Source organism: Schistocerca piceifrons, chromosome 4, assembly GCF_021461385.2.
Source record: "Schistocerca piceifrons isolate TAMUIC-IGC-003096 chromosome 4, iqSchPice1.1, whole genome shotgun sequence".
In the NCBI taxonomy this organism is placed as follows: domain Eukaryota; kingdom Metazoa; phylum Arthropoda; class Insecta; order Orthoptera; family Acrididae; genus Schistocerca; species Schistocerca piceifrons.
The window spans coordinates 819,891,483-819,911,224 of NC_060141.1; the positions used below are offsets into that span (position 1 = coordinate 819,891,483).

Below are 19,742 nucleotides of genomic sequence, written 5' to 3' on the forward strand. Positions count from 1 at the left end.
GTGGCAACAGCGCAGCCCGCCGCCCAGCCACGAGGAGAGCCAGTGTGGCGTTCCCTGTGGCCTGCGCTGCGCTGTACTGTGCTGTGCTGTACTGTGCCCCTGAGCATCGCAGGTGCGCCCCTCCCCCTCCTCATGCCACTGCCACGGCCGCACCCGCCTGCGGTGACGAGTAGCGACCGGAAACTCAACTGACAGCGCTGTTTCTGCAACAGCCGCCACACCTTGTGGCTTCGCGTACCCCATTCCGTCGCTATACTCTTTCCCCTGTTGCTGATTACTTCCGTTGTTACTACTCACGCCTGGGCATGCTGGACCCTGCGATGTACAGTGTGGACAATTTTCAGCGCTTTGTTCTACCTTTTCTCTGTAGCCGCATTACTTTCCTTCCCACAGGCTGGCCTCTTTTCCACTCGTCAGACCAAGCTGTTCCAGCCTTCCTGCGTTTTTCTGTCAAGTCGCGAATTTTCTGGCTGTCTTCTACTCTCGTCTATCAGGCTGTGTTATTCCTGCTTCTTTCAGGTCTTCTGAAACTACACCAATCCATTCTACTTTTTTAATTTTTTAGTTAACCGCTAGATTCGTAGAATTTCACAACCTATCTAGTTAAGCTTTTTATTGGTTCAATTTTTTTTATGCGCTCATAGAATACTTGTTTGTATACTTTTCAATTTCTGTATTTACCCGTAGACTATGCGTCCCTTTTTCAGTATAATTTCGACTTTAATTTTAATGAGTACTTTTCGTTGTGCCTTTTTGGATTTCTTCAGTGTCTCTTTTTAAAATGAGTGTTCACCCGTACAGAGGCACTCTGGTTTGGTGATTGTGTTCTATTCCCTGGTGTACTTCCAAATGTATTTTTTGTTATGCGAGGGACGTTCTGTAAGTAACGCAACGCTCTTTTTTCTGGGCCAATTTCGGTTGAAAAAAAATGTGGAATCTGTTGAGGGACATCACGTAATATTCCCGCTTCAGCCCCTATAGTTTCATGAAGCTCCGATAATGGCTGTGCTATACGTAGTCTTCAAAACGGCGTCTCTAAAGTTGCGTTCCAAGCAGACAGCTGTCACTGAGTTTCTTTTTTGGCGGAAAACCAGAGCATCGCAGTTATTGATAGACACTTGCTGAGTGTATATCGAGACCTTGGAGCCCGCATCCCGTGGTCGTGTGGTAGCGTTCTCGCTTCCCATGCCCGGGTTCCCGGGTTCGATTCCCGGCGGGGTCAGGAATTTTCTCTGCCTCGTGATGGCTGGGTGTTGTGTGCTGTCCTTAGGTTAGTTAGGTTTAAGTAGTTCTAAGTTCTAGGGGACTTATGACCACAGCAGTTGAGTCCCATAGTGCTCAGAGCCATTTGAACCATTTTTCGAGACCTTGGAGTCAACAAAAGCACGGCGAGTCTTTGAGTATTGGCGTCTGTCATCATCGCAACAAGGTCGCGCAAACCCGACCGATCTGCAGCGTGCTGGCCGGCCGCACACAGCTGTAGTGACTCTTGCAATACTGGAACGTGCCGACTCTCTCATTCGAGGTGACGGACGGATCACAGTGAAACGCCTCGCTACTCAGGTGGACGCTCTGTTGCTAGTGCTGAACACTCGTCCACCAGTTGGCGTTCTCAAAGGCGTATGTCCGCTCGGTTCCTTGACGCCTGACAGGCAAGCATAAAGAGCATCCGCAAAAACCATTTGTTCCATTACTTACTACCTCGTATGACGTTAAGAAGAATTCCACTGACAGCTCTTATAATTGTTGTTTTATTAAGACACGGCCGGTTCTGCAGCCCAAAGCCACACCGATGCAGGCAAATCTTAAGACAAGGGTTTATAACTACGTGATCCACCTATCAGAAAATTTTAACGAAATTAATGAATCATGTTAGCGCCATCCTTTATTCGCCAATGTAATTAAACAATATTTACCGAATAATATCTCTGGGTACGCCTATGGCCTTTTAACATTTTTGTACCTGATGACGAGGCTTTAGACCGCTCGCTAAACCGGTTAAGTGTTAACAAACAACAATTTTAACAACTGTTAGAGGAATCATCCCCTTCAAAAGCTGCCGATGCCCAGAATATATATATATTTCAGATGTCTCTTGCAAACCGGAAAGCCGTTTCAATTTTCTGACAGCAAATTTTGTAACCAGTCTTTTCCATGTCAGTTTCGTCGGTGGTTTCGTCTAAATACTTGTACTGAGAGACTGCCGATTTTTCCCATTTTTACTTTTTTGCAATTTTGGGAGCCGTTTTGTTACTGGACGTAGATCGCCTACAACAGGTAAGCAGTCTATGCTAACACACGGTGTTCCTAATTTTACTTGTTCGTCAGTTTTTAGTTCTGATTTTACTTCTCACCATGTTTGGATGCCTTGTTCTAAAGCACAGTTAAAATGTAATGCAGACAGTCAGTAACATTGTCTCAGCCCTGTTTTAATTTCAAAATGTTGAAAAATTTCTCCCTTGTTTCTCCCCTTACATTTTATATCGTTTTGTCTTCGACTAAACTTTGCAGTGGTTTTGGGGTTGCAGACATAGTTCTTTCACAATTTGGAGGAGAAACTGTCTGTCCACAGTCACCAGCCTTCTTTAAATCTACAAACGTACAAATTACTTTCTTAGTGTAAATATTTTGATGCCTGAGAATTGCTTTCAGAACTAAGATTTCATGCGGAACCTGCCTGACACTCGCAAATTTTGCATTCAAATTGTTGCTGAGCTCGGCCCAGCAGACACTGAGAGAGAACTTTGTGTGAGACAAGGAGAAGATAACTCCCTTCACAAGTATTGTAATCCGTTCTGTCTCCCTATTGTATCGGGATTTTTCACATCGACAAACATTCCAGATGTGAAACAAGTGACAAGTCTTCCGCTTTTCCTGTCTCATAAATAAATAATGGTACGTTGAAACTGGCCTCCCCCATTGCAGGGCCGCCAGGAAGAGCATGGAATGTTTGTACAAGTGTTGCAGGGCAGTTTGTCCTGTGAAATAACTGTTAAGGAAAAAAATCGATACTTTGCGCCGCTTCCAAGTTAATTAGTACTGAATTAGCGAATCAGGACGTTGTGCGCGCAACTTCTAGCGGCCCGCCAGATACAGTGTCGCGAAACGTATTCATCGTTTGGTTTCTTAAAACCAACAAGAGAGCTATACAAAAACTGGACAGGGGACGGTAGTAAGGACCGAATCCAAACGAAAGGCTGGGCAGTCTGGTGCTCTGTCGTCTACGCTATGACAACAACTGCCACTAATAGTTGAGTTTGCGCGTGCAACGAGCTGAGTGGCTAACTTCAGTGGTACTTAATTCGGAAACATGCCACGTATCGAATTTTTCTTTCTTAACAGCACGAAAAGGCCTTACAACTTTACTTTCATACGGAATGTTATGAGAAGGCTTGTGCAGATGGCACACGTGGGTCGCGTAGCGAAGTACTACAAGTTACATCCCATACATTGACTTTCACTTTAACTCGTATGAAATGTTGATTCGTCCATAAAAACCACGTGAGTAAGCATTGTCTCATCTTTCTCAATGCGAGGTAACATTTTTGCTCAAAAAGCATTAGTCCCTCCTTATCTGCGTCTGTGAGGGCGTGTAACAACGCCAGTCTGCATGCCTCCAAGGTGAAATCTTTTTCTCTCTCCCGAGAACTGAGTGAGGATCTGCGAGCTCTCTCGGAGCACGATGCCTTGATCTCCTGGGATTGCGGAAAAAGTCTCTCCCAGCTGGTCGGCGACTGCCTCATAAACTCGTCGACGGCCTGAAGATTTATTATGATTAATGCTACAACCAGTTTGAACGAAATTCTGATGCCAATTTTGCTACAACGTAACACCTTAACCACATCAATTTGATATTTCTGTCGTTCCTAATGGCGGAATTCGGTACTGCAACTGGAAGTGTATTTCTACAAGATGGCACCTTCAGCAGAAGCTAGCACCTGAGCTGCGCTAACTTGCCATCGCAGCCAGGTGCGAACTGTAGCAGCGGTGACGTGGACGTGGCGGCAGCGCGAGCCATTCGTCTATTTCGCGATACGAAAGTGGGTGTCTGTCGCGACCGCCATTCTGTTCTGTCTGAATATTTCTCGTATGAAGCTCACATGGCCGTTTCTAATTTTATCGGACCGTCATGGAGACTTTCGGCGATGATTTCAATATAAAGGAGTGGTGCGTCTTTAAAGCTTCCATCAAAGTTAATCTCAAAGCAGTACTTTTCCACAAAGGGAATTTCCTTCTGTTTCGTGTGCTCACGAAGTTAATCTGAAGGCCAGATATGGTAATTCTAAACTGCTACTCACATTTATCCAATATGAGAAATACAAATGGCGTTTGTGTACACCTCGAGATGAAGAATGTGGCGAGTGTGGTCAACGCTCCTCTTGTTGGCCCCAAAAATGTGTATCTTCTTCCGCTGGATATTAAGCTGAGTGTCATCAAAAATTTTGTTAATGCCATGGAGCAAAATTCACGTGCATTCCTGTATTTACGAGAGACGTTTCCGAGGGTCAGCGAAACAAAAGTAATGGAAGGAACATTTGTAGGACCGCAAATTAGGGAATTGATATCTGAGGAACATTTCCTTGATTACGTAACAACCTAGTACACGCCAAAAATGTATCCGTAAAACTAGCGCAGTGCCGAAAAAATGGCATGGCTCTCTCGCAAATGTCTGCACGAACGTTTTAGGCAACCAGAGAACGGGGTAAACGTCGGCACAGTTAGAGACGAACATGGAGAGCGGTTCCACAAGGACATTTCTCAAGTGGGAATGTGTTAACGAGGGAGACTGTTGTCCAGCTACTTCTGATCCTTACGATGTGGACTTCCTATAGCAGAGAATCGCAGGAAAACAGGAAGGAAACATTTGTGCGTATGGTTCTTTCATTTACTCTTACGTTACTGTACGAGCTGGAAATCTAATTTGCGCGAACTTTTCGTAAACACGACATAAAAGCACTATTCCATTTCTTTGTTAAATATATAGTCACGTTCTGGGTGCTTATCGTGCATTATGTGTGTTTTCCAACATGTTCCTGAAATTCAGAAGGGCAAAGGCATTAGCCTAAACGTCAACGCACAGTAAAAGTGCGCTCTGATGTCTGACAACCAGGACCAAGGTTCACTGACGTATGCACGGTTTCAAACGAATCATGCGTCGCCCGCGAGCGTGAGATATGCTCTCTGTTTCTTCTACTGCTTGTACATTAATAAGCAGTGACAGGAGAACTTGGTGGAAACGTCGTAAAACGAAACGACAAAAAAAAAAGAAATACACACAAATAATGGCTTCTTGTGTGATGACTGCTGCTAACAGATCATCAGAGAAACTTCATGAACAATTTGCTCAGAAACTGCAGCCGTATATCATTAACAGTTTACGCCAACGGAAACAATAAATTTGCTGAGGTGTATACGCGTGACCATCAGTTAGCTTGTTCCCGTCTTATGATGCCGTGTCGCTGAAAAGTATGTTTTCGGAAACACGATTTAATCATTTAATAAGTCAGCCTACATGTGACCGTACTTTCCCGCTACAGAGCTGTAGAAGCTGCCATGTGTTTGATGTTAACTGACCTGTGTGAAGGGTCAACTACTCGCAAACAGAGATAGCGCTGGAAACAACGTCAAGGAAAACAAAACATCTGGCTCGCAAATACGGTTTAAAGCAAGTTGCGATTGCTTAACTTCATTTCGAAATACTCTGAACGAACCGAGCGAGGTGGCGCAGTGGTTAGCACACTGGACTCGCATTCGAGAGGACGACGGTTCAATCCCACGTCCGACCATCCTGATTTAGGTTATCCGTGATTTCCTTAAATCGCTCCAGGCAAATGCCGGCACGGTTCCTTTGAAAGGGCACAGCCGACTTCCTCCCCCGTCCTTCCACAATCCGATGAGACCGATGACCTCGCTGTTTGGTGTCTTCCCCCAAAGAACCCAACCCAACTGTAAACGAGGTATGTTACTACAGCACCCTTCATTAGAACTGCTCAGTTAAAACAGCAAAAATTATTAGACAAGAGTGGAATACACGTTTGTAAACGTACCGATGATTAACAGTTTAAGCTTCCGCACAATAATTGGACGACTGCTCATATTCGTAACGTTCTGCAGCGTGTCCGCTGTGTATGCTTCCGTAGTTAGAACTACTTAGTAGCACAATGGACTCTTACACCTCTCACAGCGATCAGAAAAAAAATCTTCCAGCAATATCATCCCGAAACCCTATACATCAAGTTGCATTAGCTTCCGATATCCCTCGCCTCTGTTATCCAGAAAGATAACCAGCGTATCGGTGTCAGCAACAGTGTTAGGTGCTTACATGTATCGCTTTCTCTGATGTGAACTGATATATAACTGACCAGCATACACCCATGTTTAGGTACAAACTGAGTTAATATTCCATAAATTGACTCTTCCTACGCCATTATGGCGTGTCGTGCTAGACGATCCACCACACATGTAAGTAACTAAACAACCAGCCAGCCGACCGCACACTGAATGATACAGACCAACAGCGGATACTCCATAACAGACTGGAGCACATTATAGTACTGTACACCTGGTTCGTGGTTCACAATAGCAGAGCGGCTGGGGCCCGAGCAATGGAAGGATTCGTGTCGGCTTGTCGTTGGGTTCACCTTGATGCAAAAACTCTCGTTTTAATTGTTTTCTTTCCCAAAATAGTTTCAGCGACAAAATCGCCACAATCAGCGGGTTTCCGTTACTCTCAAACGCGCAGAGTTAGTATCGTTACAAACGTTATTACATGTGTACTTTTTGGTTCCAAATGTTGTATTCTGGGAATAGTTTCATAATCCCTTATTTACTTTAAGTCCCAGCGCGGTTTCTACATTCGTTGCCGTTATTTCCGGCAATTTTCTATATTTTGTTGCCTTGTCTTTGCTATTAAAGCAAGTCATCAGCAACTGTATGAATGGTTGTTATTAACAAATATGAGAAAGAGAACGTCAGCGGATGTACTACTGGGAACTGCGCTAGTTTTTTGGATACATTTTTGGCGTGTACTAGGTTGTTACGTAATCCATCACGTACTCACGTTAGTTGGTCGGCTTGCAGTTGCTTTCCAACAAAGAGAAACATAGCTTTTGCACCTGTCGCAGTTCGAAACGTTATGACATCTTGTTGTTGCGTGTGTCGCGAGAATGATCGCATATTGTGAGAAGGTTTTGAAAATTATAGCTGTGGTTCTGACGACTTCTGTTGCTATTTATATCTCTGCGAGTGATGGCGGAGTGATTACGTGTGTGTGTGTTTCGTTCCTGTTCAGTGCCTTGGTATCAGTTCTCTTAGAGCCGTTAAGAGTGTGTTGTTGCAACACGTTGTGTTTTTATTTATTACGTTTTTGCCCTCGGTTCTAGCCTGTAGCCTGTAATAAATTTAGAATTTCCATTGTGATACGCGAAACACAGGAGACATAATAGCGAAAATTAAGAACATCAACATTCCCCTAACAGGAAAACTGTTATCTTTTGACATTACACCCATGTTCACATCTATGCTCACAGAAGAAACTATAAACAGTACAGAACTGCAGCTGAAAAGCAAGAAATTCCTAGACCTATAAATAAATGAAATCTCATTCATCCTTAGGCTAATCACAGAACATAATGACTTAATTTTGAACAACAGCTTCTACTTGCAACAATAGAGAGTCATCCATAAGCCTACATTTTCTTGGACCATGCAGAGAACGTAAATATTCAACAACACTGTAAAACGAGAAAGGTACAAAAATAATACACTGATACCGATATCTGGATGACATAATCCGTCTCATGGATGAAACACAAAATAGCATCGAAGAGCTATACACTAATATCAACACCGTACACCCACAAATGTGCTTCGCAATAGAAATTGAAGAAGAAAAGAGACTAAATTTCTGGATATCACAACTAAAAGACACAACAACCAAAATGAATTTTCCATCTACAGAAAACCCACATCCACAAACACTGTTATCCATACCTCTTCCAATCACTCGAGAGCTCATAAACATTCCAGTTTAACACACATGCTTCACAGGATAAACAGAATATCTCTTAAACTAGAAAACTACGCACACGAATTAAATATAATCAAACAAAGTGCTGTTGAAAATGAACACGAAACAGAGACGATAAACAAGCTCAACAATAAGGAAAAAGTGCAAGTTAATGATAGAGGCCGGCCGGGGTGGCCGAGCGGTTCTAGGCGCTACAGTCTGGAACCGCGCGACCGCTACGATCGCAGTTTCGAATCCTGCCTCGGGTATGGATGTGTGTAATGTCCTTAGGTTAGTTAGGTTTAAGTAGTTCTAAGTTCTAGGGGACTGATGACCTTAGAAGTTAAGTCCCATAGTGCTCAGAGCCATTTGAACCATTTTTTTTAATGATAGTGGCCAGCTGCTCGAGAGCACAACCAAAGGGTCTAAAAACACAGAGGGAGAACACACAGGCAACACAGCAAATCACACACTAACATACAATAATGAAATAGCACATAGAATTGGAAACATGTTGAAAAAGTTAAGAATCCCAGTAACATTCACAACAAACGACACAGTTCAATTAAGGCCACGATGAGACAAAAGAACCTCAGGCAAGTTCAGCAATGTAAGAATACACCACCTCACGTGTAACTCCTGTCAAGCCCAACACACAGAAAAAATTAGCAGAAACTTCCGAACAAGGCACACAGAACACATGAGAGCTCTGAAGAATTGGTGCACACATTCAGCTTTCGCAGATCGCTTACTAAATAAAAACCACCACACCACTAATATTGAAACTGGTCTAGACAGCCTGAAACACAACATCAATTTATATCGAAAACTAAAAATAGAGGGAAATTATTACATACAAAAGGCTAGAGCGGAAGGCACAAACGTAATAAATGAAAACACAGCACTTTGCGTCAGCACACTCTTTACAACTCTAAACGCCCCCGTAAACGAGCAAACTCGTATGTCAAACGCACCCTTGTCTAGCCGTACAAGTACGAACGAAGTTTGTCAGTTTAACGTCACTTTGGAGAAGACGTTGTTCGTGCTCGTGAGTATTTTGACACTAGTGAAATGGCCACAAATGCAGATAAATCAGTCTTGGCATTCTCTTTGGCACTGTGTTTAGGGACGAAGAACAAGAAAACGAGACAATGAGCCAGGGAATGGCTTAAAACGAGAGAGAGATGAAGTCGTGCAAACCTGCTAAAGGAAATGTTACTCTCAGAACCCGTTGATTACATCAACTTTCTTCGAATGGGCAATGAAATCTTTAAAAACTTTTTAAGGCTCTCGTAAAAAAGGAAACTTCTGTGTCAAATTGGCTGCGGGTGGTCAAACAAGCCGCAGACGTAGGCCACCGAGAAAGCTTATCAATTTAACCTTACTTTTGAAGCAGATGCTTTTCGTGTATGATGTTCTTTGGCACGAATAGCTACAATAGCACATAAACCATTTCTAACTTTGACTCTGGCACTGCGTTTAAAGAAGAACAAGAATAAGAAAAGAGGACGCCTGGCGAGGGAATTGTTTGAAATAGGAGAAATATGCACACGAAAATCTGTTAATGATGTTACACTCAGAATCTAGTCATGACATCAACTTCCTGCAGATGGACAGTGAAACATTTGTTTGTCCAGCGTGGGAATATATAGCTCGCATCGTTTATGAAAGTACCTGAGAACTTCGATTTCTTCATGTCATGCGTAAAATATTTTGTTCATGACCTGTTCCTGTTGGAAAAAATGTGATACATCTACCATTTTGGTAATTGTCAGCGCTGTTGTTTTTATGCTTGTTCGTGGTATCCACAGCTGTAGAAACACACTATTAAGTGAGATAAATTGTAATAAAACAGTTTTTCACTATACATAGGCGGCGAAACATCGACACGAACAACGTCCGTCATCTTGTAAATTTACCGTCAATCAAAATTTCTTGCAATCACGTCAGACACGATGTATGCTTGACAAACACGTCAAACAGCACCGTACATGATCAAATATTTGGCAAATATAGTTTAGTGTGACAAAACGTTAGATCGTTTACGAGGGCCTTAAGAGAACTGACATAGGGCACAGAACAGGAGCAAAACACGCACGCACTCCTGTATAATCACTCTCCTATCACTCACTGGGATGTAAATAAGGAGCAGATGTCGTCAGAACTCCCGGTACAATTTTCAAAACCTTCTCGCAACATGCGAACATTCTCGCGACACACGCAACTACAACATGGCGTAATGTTTTGAACAACAACCAAGGCGCAGAAGTTATGTTTCTCTTTGTTTGAAAGCAACTGCAAGCCGATCGACGAACGTGAGTACATGACAAATTACGAACCAACCTAGTGCTCACGAAAAGTGTATCCACAACACTACCGCAATTCCGAATAATATAACGCTGTCGTATACAAATTCAGTTTTTTTTATATTTGTTTATGATAGCCACTCATGCAATTGCTGATGACATGCTGTACGCCGAAGAAACGGCAACAGGAACATAGATAATATGCCGGAAAACGGCAACAAACGTAGAAACCATGCTGCGACTTAAAGTAGATAATATATTATGAAACTGTTGGTAGAATGTTAATTTTTTTGCATAATAATAGCCCCATCCGCATAAAGATATTTAGTTATTTACCGGTGACCGGTTTCGGCCCCTGTTCTGGTCGTTATCAGACCGCTTACTCCACGGGAGTCTGCTGAAACTGGCGAGGTGCAGGCGCCACTGTAGGAGGCATACAACCACGATAATGATCAGAACAGTGGCCGAAATCCGTCACCAGTAAATGAATGAACATCTTTATGCTGTTGGGACTGTTTCATTATAAAAAAATTTGGATTTTTTATAACCGATGACTTTCCAGTAGAAACAAGGTAAAATATTTGAAAAAGATTTATATTCACATAATACAATATCTGGAACCGAACAGCACACATCATATAATGTTTTAATGTTCATAACTATGCAAATTTCGCATGTTTTAGAATAAAGAAAAGCCAATGATGATGGCGATTTTGTCGCTGAAACTAGTTTAGTGAAGAAAACAGTTAAAACAAAAGTGTTTTGCTTCAAGGCGTAGCCGCAGTCCCTCCATATTGGCGTGTTTATACAAACACGGTACAATTGAACAGTTCGAGATGAAATGAGTAGCTGATAACTTGTCAAAGCACCCATTGTCATTTACTTTGCAAGATGATAGTAGCCTTACCGTGTGAGCATACAGACATTCTGCTACGTAAATTAACACATGCTGCGCGAAGAAACGCCAAAAAGGATGTAGTAGATTAAGTTATCGTCCGGAAGCGGCAGCAACTAACTGAGTGGAGTGACACCAGAAATCGCGGATGTATTCGTTTTATTTATCGTGTGGAACACATACAAAAAAATACGTAATGAAGATTAACAACAAATTATTGTATAGGTGTAGGAATCAGATTGATAGTAATACCAAAACACGGTGAGGAAGATTTCCCACCAACAGAGCTACATTTATGCAGATAACACTAAAAAACAACAAAGCAAATGAAGAAGACTCCATTACAGCAGAACTAGTGAACTATTTTGAGAGGACCTGAGAAACAGTAAAGATCCCAGAAGAGTGGAAAATAGCATTTCTCCACCAACTGCATAAAAAGGGAGACAAATTTCTACAGCTGGAGAGAAGTGTCACTTCTGCCAGTGGCATACAAAGCATTATGAAAAATTTTCCTGCACGGGGATGAAGATAGTTTAGGCACACAAATGGTAGAATATCAGGTTAGTTTTCGATTGGGAAGATTTTGTACAGAACAGGTTTTTAACTTAAAATTAATTCGCCACAGAATGTTGAACTAGCAAATTTATTGATTTCAAGAAAGCATTCGATTCGGTTGACACGGGAACAGTGGATCAAATCATTAGAAAATTTGATGTTAAATCAAAATTAGTAAACATAATTCGTAAAACTTTAACAAATGCGATATATAAAGTTAAATTTATAGCATAAATGCCTCAGCCATTTGAAATATAAAATGGTGTTAGACAAGGGGACGGCTGATGACCTTTTCTGTTTATCTGTTTTAGGAAAAATTGTAAGGACGTGGGATTTGTAGCCAAAAAATTAGAAAACTGATACAAAAATTCTGGGAGGGGAAATAAATGGAATTCTGGCAAATTGCACGGCTTTTGTAGACGATTTTGCAGTACTCTTAAAAAAATCAGATAACTATTTTCGAAAAAACAGCTTATGAAAGTGCTCTCAATATTTTATCTTAAAAATAAAATTCGTGACTAATATACAAAATGACCAAAATACATAGCAGTATCAAGAGATTAAAGAGAGCAAGTTGCTAAAGTGAAATGTCTTGGAGAAAATTTAGCGCAGAATAGACTAAAAAGAACTTGCAATAGATGTAAGAGTTAACAAAATGGAAAGAGCATCTCTTTTGACAAAAAATATCTATAAAACATATCTGAAATAGTCTAGCAGAGTGATAAGACCTGAGTGTTTATATGCATGTGAATGTTTATCGATGAAGTAGGCCTACAAGATGGACAGAATAGAGGTGCCTGAAAGACGGATGATTAGAAAAATAACGAGTGCCATGCGAACTACAGATGTTTGGGAAATGAGAAGTAAGAGGAGATGTAGGAAAACACCGAGTAAATATTGGAATTAACCTTCTTTGGACGCCTCTATGGAATGGATAAAACATGATTAATTTCCTTTATTTCTGGAAAAAGAAATCGACAATGGGATGGACTACAGAAGTAAAATACGAAATACCGCAAAGAATAGGAAATAGCAGAAAGACTAAGATACTAAATTTGGAAGGATACTGAGGCAGAAAAAATAAGAAATCTGAAACAACATGGACAGAAGAAAGAAAACGGCAAATGGGGAGAAGGTGGAGAAATACTAGAAAAATGAAAAGCAACAAGAAACAAATGAGGGGGCGCTGAAGTTGGTGCGTTACCCAGTGCGAAAAAAAGGAGGAATATATCGCATAATTCAGAACCGGACACTTAAGTTGTTGGAATATTCAACTGAACTTTGTGTCAGCGCCAGGAAAGGCGGCTGTCACGTTGCGAAGCTGCCGTCGGGACGAGTGGGACGCTATCAGCAGAGCGCCGTGACGTCACAAGGTGCAGCCAAGGTCGTTCGGGGGTAGGCCACTGCCGACTGCTGCGGTACAGCCGTGCGCACCAAACAACCAGCTGCCGGGCACGGCTGCTGCGCGGCAGGTATAAGCAAGCGCAAGACGGATGGCGACACACGGACGGACGCCCCACGCTGGGGCAGGTGACCTTGGCCACATTGCGACCTTGAGCGCAGAGGGGGTGGCGACAGGGAGGGGGGGGGGGGGCAGGAAGAGGTGGTGGTGGGACCCCTGGGTGCTGGAGTGTGGACGCATCTAATCAGCAGTCGGCAGCTGCAGCCCAACACGGCGCAGCGCCGCACTTCAGACAGCGTCCAGCTCCAGACTGCTTCTCTGGCGGGGCGGCGCAGTGCGTCTTCGGCAACCGAAAGCCCGCGGGATCGAATGCCGGTCGGACCGGTCACTATTTTCAGTCTGCCTTTAGCGCCTAGCCTGCGCCTCTGTGCTATGTGAGGATTCGCAACAAACGACACACGGTTCGGGTTCCACGTCAGGCTGCAGGGCCCCCTCCCCCCTCCCGTGTCGGACAACTGGGGTACATTAAGGACACGCAACTCGCCTAAGTGGCGTGCGGTAGAAAGACTCTCACCTGGCCACTGTGCCACGCGAAATTATTATTTACGCCACACTGTAGACTGTTAACGAAGGTCCGAACAGACGAACCTGGTCGCAGGTATGTCGTGGCTCGAAGACTTTTTAAGCAGCGGAACACAGTACGCTGTCGTCGACGGCGAGTGTTTGTCGGAGACTGAGGTGCGGTCAGGAGCGCCCCAGGGCAGCGTCGATTCACCACTCTCGTTTTCTGTGCGACCATACGCGAACAGTCTGGCAGATAGGCAGTGCTGCAACCTGCGACTGTTTGTTGACGACGGGGCAGTGTACACGGGAAAGTGTCGCCGTCGAGTGACTGTAGGAGGGTACAGCAAATGCTACAGTAGAAGAGAAACAGTTTAACCGACGCCTTCCAAGTCACAGCCCGCGTCGTTAAATCCGCACTGCACTGTCTTCGGGTGGCATAACCCATCTGACAAGACGACAGTTTCACAATATTACAACAGCCACGGACTTCGAAAAAATTAAATGTACGTGCAAATTTATTCACTGTTCTGCTTTACCGGACGCGAATCGCAGCTGTTTAAATGTGGCCTACTTCACACTGCGTTACGCAAGCTCGAGTGCTGTGCCCCGCCTGCCGACCATACGCGGAGAATCGCCGTATTTCGCAACGTTAGTGAACACTCGGGAGCCTTTTATGTCGGAGGTACTTTCTGCGGCGGATCTGCTCGGTACGAGACTGTCGGTGGTAGCCCCTGGCGTCATCGATCAAAAAGGGAGGCCTCGTTACAGGTAGAGAGACACAAACAGTGAGTCGGGAAGTCAGTTTTATTTCCACAGAGATGCTTCTCGGAACGCCGGGGACTGATTTATAATTGTCGCGTTTCTTGCACTCTTGCTTTGTACCCTTCTAGTGTAACGTGAGTACAAAATTATATTTTCTCATAAAGTAGCCACAAGGTAATAGTGACGTAATCACCTCCAATTGTGTTTTTTATCACTCAGTCTCCCCGTGACAAAACGTTTGGACCCCAAGTGCTGTCTCGAGTATCAACCGTAAAAGAAACCGACAACATACTGAAGAGGGAACGGGAGCTTCGGAGAGGTTGGTCCAAGTTGTTAGTTGTTTGCTGAAGGTAGTAAATGTGAACACATGCGTTAACTGTTATCCATTGTACGGTTTTCTAAATGCCTCCTAGTGCGCAGGCTGATTCCGTGCAGCACTCTTGAAGCCCGTGTGCCTTTTGAGGAAGTGTTGGCCGCTTCGGCGACCTACGCCTAATTCACCGCGCTCACTCTATTCCAGCACTCGTGTCCGTCTGCAGTTCCTCTTCCCAATCCCCTCCTCCCACACACACTTCGCCCTCCGTTTCCAAATTGTTCCTTGATGGCTCAGAATATATGCTCATCGATGTGTCTCTTTTCGTGTAGTTGGGTGGCAAATTTCTGTTTTTCCCTTATTCGATCATGTATCTCATGTTCAGCATTCTTCTGTATCGCCACCATCGAGAAGGTTCTGACCGGTTCTTGTCTATACTGCTCATCTTCCACGGCTCAGTTCCACGAGAGACTGCAATCCTGACAAACATTATCAGAAAGTATATCCTAACACTTCAATGTATATCACATGTTAATAATTTTCTGTATTTCGCAAATGTTTTTCTTGGTGTATTCGTATTGCCAGTCTGCATTTTATATCCTGCTTCCTTCTGCCGTCGCGAGTTGCTCCGCCGCTCAAATAGTGAAACTCGCCTTTGACCACTCTCAGTATCTCATTTCTTAATGTAATTCCTTGAGCACTACCTGACTTAATTCGATTACATTCCACTACTGTCGTTTTAGTGTAAGTCGCGGTAATGTTTTGCGTAGCGAAGCAGCAGAGTACAGGCTATTGCGCTCTTGCCACGTGGACCAGTGTCCGATGAGCTCCACAGGTGTTCCACTACACTGTTGGAGGGAAGTCACCGGAGACAAAAACGCCTACGAATAACCGCCCGGAGCGACGCAAAGTGAAATGAACCCTTGGAACTAACTGCGCGAAAACCAGGTGCCGCGCTGAGAATCGTTGGAAGAATCTTAAGTAAATCTAATCGATTTCCGACAGGAGTGACTTGCAAAACAATCGTTGGACGCATTCTTGAGTAGTGCTTATCAGTTCGGAACTGTTATCAGGTCCGATTAAAGAGAGAGAGAGAGAGAGAGTGAGGGAGAGGGGGGGGGGGGGGGAATGTCCAATGGAGAGCGGCGCGTTTGCTCAGGGGGTTGTTTACAGTAAGGACGAGAGCGTTCCCGAGATACTCAGCGGAGTTCAGTGGCGTCACGCAGAGATTTAGTGTCGAAATTCTGAGAACATACCTTCCACGAAGTTGCACACCGTACTACTTCCACAGCATACACGTATCGCAAGATGGTTAAAAGTTACGACGTGATTTGTGTACGATGTACGCGCATGACATGCATCAGAATAGCGGTCAGACAGTTGTCCGCTTCTCTGAATTTATCTCGAATTTCAGTTTTATTACGATGTGTGTAGTAAATGTGGGAAAGTGTGTTTAAAGATGGCGCGAACGCAAAATTAGCACAACGTTTATTTGACACTGACATTCACTGGGCTTCGCCAACTCGCAATCAAAACTATCACGTTTCAGCGTAAACTAGACCTCGGGCTAGGCAGCCACAGCCGAGGTTCTTGGGGTCGAATATCGCGCTCTAGCCGCAGGACGACCGCGGGAAGAGAGGCGCAGAGGCGGCAGGGGGGTGGCGAGGCGAGGGCGCGGCTCACCTAGGTCCTCGACGAGGCGCAGCATGACGCCGCCGACGTGCAGGTCGCCCTTGACGCGCAGCGTGCGCTCCACGCTCAGGTCGGTGACGCAGACGCGCAGGTTCCACGAGCCGTCGCCGACGGCGATGCCTCCGGCCATCATCTTGACGCTCTGCGACTGTCGCTGGCGATGTCGGGGGAGAAGAACGGCGGACGCGAGCCCGTGTCTGCTGGGGCGATGGGAGCGCCGGACACTTCACTGGCGGCGGAACTGTCACACACTTGCTGTTCTGGCTAGTGGGAACGCGCGTCGGCGGGGCACGGGGCCATGACGAGCCGACACTGGCGGACTGGACGGGGCGCGGCTGCTCGCTGGGCTTCCAAGTCTACGTCACGAGGCGGCGCGGCGCGGCTCTGCCTGCGGCGGTGGCGCGGGGGCGACTGGCTGCAGTCTGGCGGCCGCTGCCTGGCTGCCCCCCCCCCCCCCTACCCTCCCCTCCCCCGCCAGAGACCCCCTCCACCTACCGCATTCCCGGCGCGCTGGCCACTTGCTCTCCAGGCAGCGTCTTCCCGCAAAAAGCTATCCTGCCGTATACCGGCGACGGCGGGAACTTCTCTCACGCGCGTTACGTTAGGCCTCACTTAATCTCTCACCCGAGTGTTCCACTTTCAGACCTTAGATTGTGGCCGGCTCTCGAAACATCATCCTGTAATGAATATTACGTCCATCAAGGACGGTATCTTGCGGGCTGCGACTGTTGATAAATACAAAAAAAAAGTAAAAGTTTTACGCGTCACTCATTTATTCGATGGTTCACACCGTCATCTTCAGGTGGAGAATTGTTTAGTTGCGTAGCTGGTGTTAGTAGAGAGCGCACAGACCCCTTCCTACAACAGCAGACAAAGTGACAGCGTAAACATAACGCACAGTGGAGAGCACGTACAGCAAGTAGCAGTCATGCAGGCTATACCGCCCCTCGAAAGACGCGACGTAACGTTTGTTGCCCTTTGTCTGTTGCTGTGAAAAGGCTTGTGTGCTCCTCACTAACACCAGGTACATAACTAAACAGTCGAAACGCATAATGGCAAAATAAATAAGTGACTGACGCAGAAAACTACTTTATTTGTATTCTTTCCCAAGTTTCGTCCTCTGTGGTACACGTGAAACCATTCCTTAGCACTGCCTTTCTTGTTCTTCATAGTTTCCGAAAACTTCCTCATTCTTTCACTTTCCGCGTGCCTTCTTTCTTACGTCCTTGCGTTTATAAGTACCAAATTCCTTCCATTCGGGTTCTTAGGTATGAAGTTACGTGTTTTTCCTGCCTGCCTGTATGTAGTGCGTGTAGCTGCCAGTCGGTCAATACCGATTTCTGTGACGTTACTTTGCTTATCTACCAGCCGAGGTGTTTTGGATTGTCGGATCCCGTCGATGGTGTGGAAGATTTTGCTGCTCAATCGAGAGTCCTCCATTCGTGCTATACGACCGTATAATTTCATCCCTCATTTCTGTCCAACTGAGGTGAACCGCTCATTCAGCGAATATAGTTCTTCTGGGGTGTTGCGAATCCAGACACCGTCTTCCATTTCGGGTGCAATTATTTTTCTCAGTATCTGTCGTTGTGTTTTCTCGATATCTTTGACTTTGGTAGTTAATGATGAAGTCTCCGTTACGTGGAGTGCTTCCGCAAGAACGACTGTTTGGTAGTGACAAATTTTGGGTTTCATGGGCATGAATCGTTTTGTTCTACATATTACAGGTAATTGTGTAGGCTTTACGCCATTTTCCTTTACGTGTTTCCTTAACTGCGCTTTCGTTGCCAGTGTTTCCAGTAAATTCACCTAAATACTTGAAGCGCTTCACTTCTGTAATGTTGCCGTACTCGGTTGCAAGCGAGGCTAGCTTCTAGGCGCGCAGTCCGGAACCGCGCGACTGCTACGGCCGCAGGTTCGAATCCTGCCTCGGGCATGGATGTGTGTGATGTCCTTAGGTTAGTTAGGTTTAAGTAGTTCTAAGTTCTAGGGGACTGATGACCACAATAGTTAAGTCCCATAGTGCTCAGAGCCATTTGAACCATTTGAGGCCAGCTTTTGGCTCTCGGAGTGTACGCATCGTGTTTTTCAGCGAGACATTTGGAATCCAGTGCTGACGGCGGGCTCGCGAACATTCTCGGCGGCCCGGGCGGCTGAGTCGTGAGTCCGGGGAGCCACTGGCATGACGTCAGAAGGAGCCAAGTACTTACAAAAAAATGTGTGCGAAACCTTAGGGACTTAACTGCTAATGTCATCAGTCCCTAAGCTTTCACACTACTTAACCTAAATTATCCTCAGGACAAACACACACACCCATGCCCGAGGGAGGACTCGAGCCTCCGCTAGGATCAGCCGCCAAGTTCTTACACTTGATCTGCTTACCTTTCGCTCCCGTACTTACTCCGAGTATTTCTTCCACCCAAATTTTGGTGATCTTCTCGAGTAATAGGAGGAACAGTTGGTTTATTTCTTGTATCTACTTGACCAGGTAAGTTTAGGTACCTGAGGCCCCCTTCTTAAATCCAAGCAGACCCTTTAGTCAGTTAACATTGCCATGTGCTCGTTACATGAGCTGTTCATAATAATAATATAATGCACTCCGTCTTCAGGCCACGAGTGGCCTACCGGCTCCATCCGACCGCCGTGTCATCCTCGGTAGAGAATGCGGATAGGAAGGGCGTAGGGTCAGCACACCGCACTCCCGGTCGTAAGATGGTATTCTTGACCGAAGCCGCTACTATTCGATCGAGTAGCTCCTCAGTTGGCATCACGAGGCTGAGTGCACCCCGAAAAATGGCAACGGCACATGGCGGCTGGATGACCACCCATCCAAGTGCCGACCACGCCCGACAGCGCTTAACTTCGGCGATCTCACGGGAACCGGTGTATCCAGTGCGGCAAGGCCGTTGCCTAATAATAATATAATGGAAGACAGTAATGGTGATGTTAGTAGAGTTGACAGATTCGACTATGTTGGGAAAGAAGCTCACCAGCAGGGAAATAAAAACAGAAACAGAGCATTCTGGAGGACTGTAAACATCTACAACAAGCCGTGCCTTACATGTGATATTAAATTGATACTTTACAGCACTATCCGCAAACCGCAACAGTAACATTGGGCCAGGGATCTGAAAGGTGCAGCAGAAACGCAGAAAACATTAAGAACATCAAGTGGGAAGTGAGTAGAAAGGTCAGGAAACTCAAGACAGTAACAACTTCGTCGGAAGAGAGGAACACATCGCACA

General features: G+C 45.1%; 1 protein-coding gene across 1 annotated transcript in view; it reads right to left on the bottom strand.

Annotated features, from left to right (window-relative positions):
- LOC124794759 (unc-112-related protein-like) overlaps positions 1–16,895 on the bottom strand; it is a 625,792-nt gene extending 608,897 nt beyond the window's left edge. The window contains exon 1 of the mRNA XM_047258377.1: positions 16,489–16,895. Within this exon, the coding sequence (XP_047114333.1) occupies positions 16,489–16,630 (142 nt within the window). The 5' untranslated portion in view covers positions 16,631–16,895. The remainder of the gene's footprint in view (positions 1–16,488) is intronic.
- Positions 16,896–19,742: the final 2,847 nt, after the last annotated feature.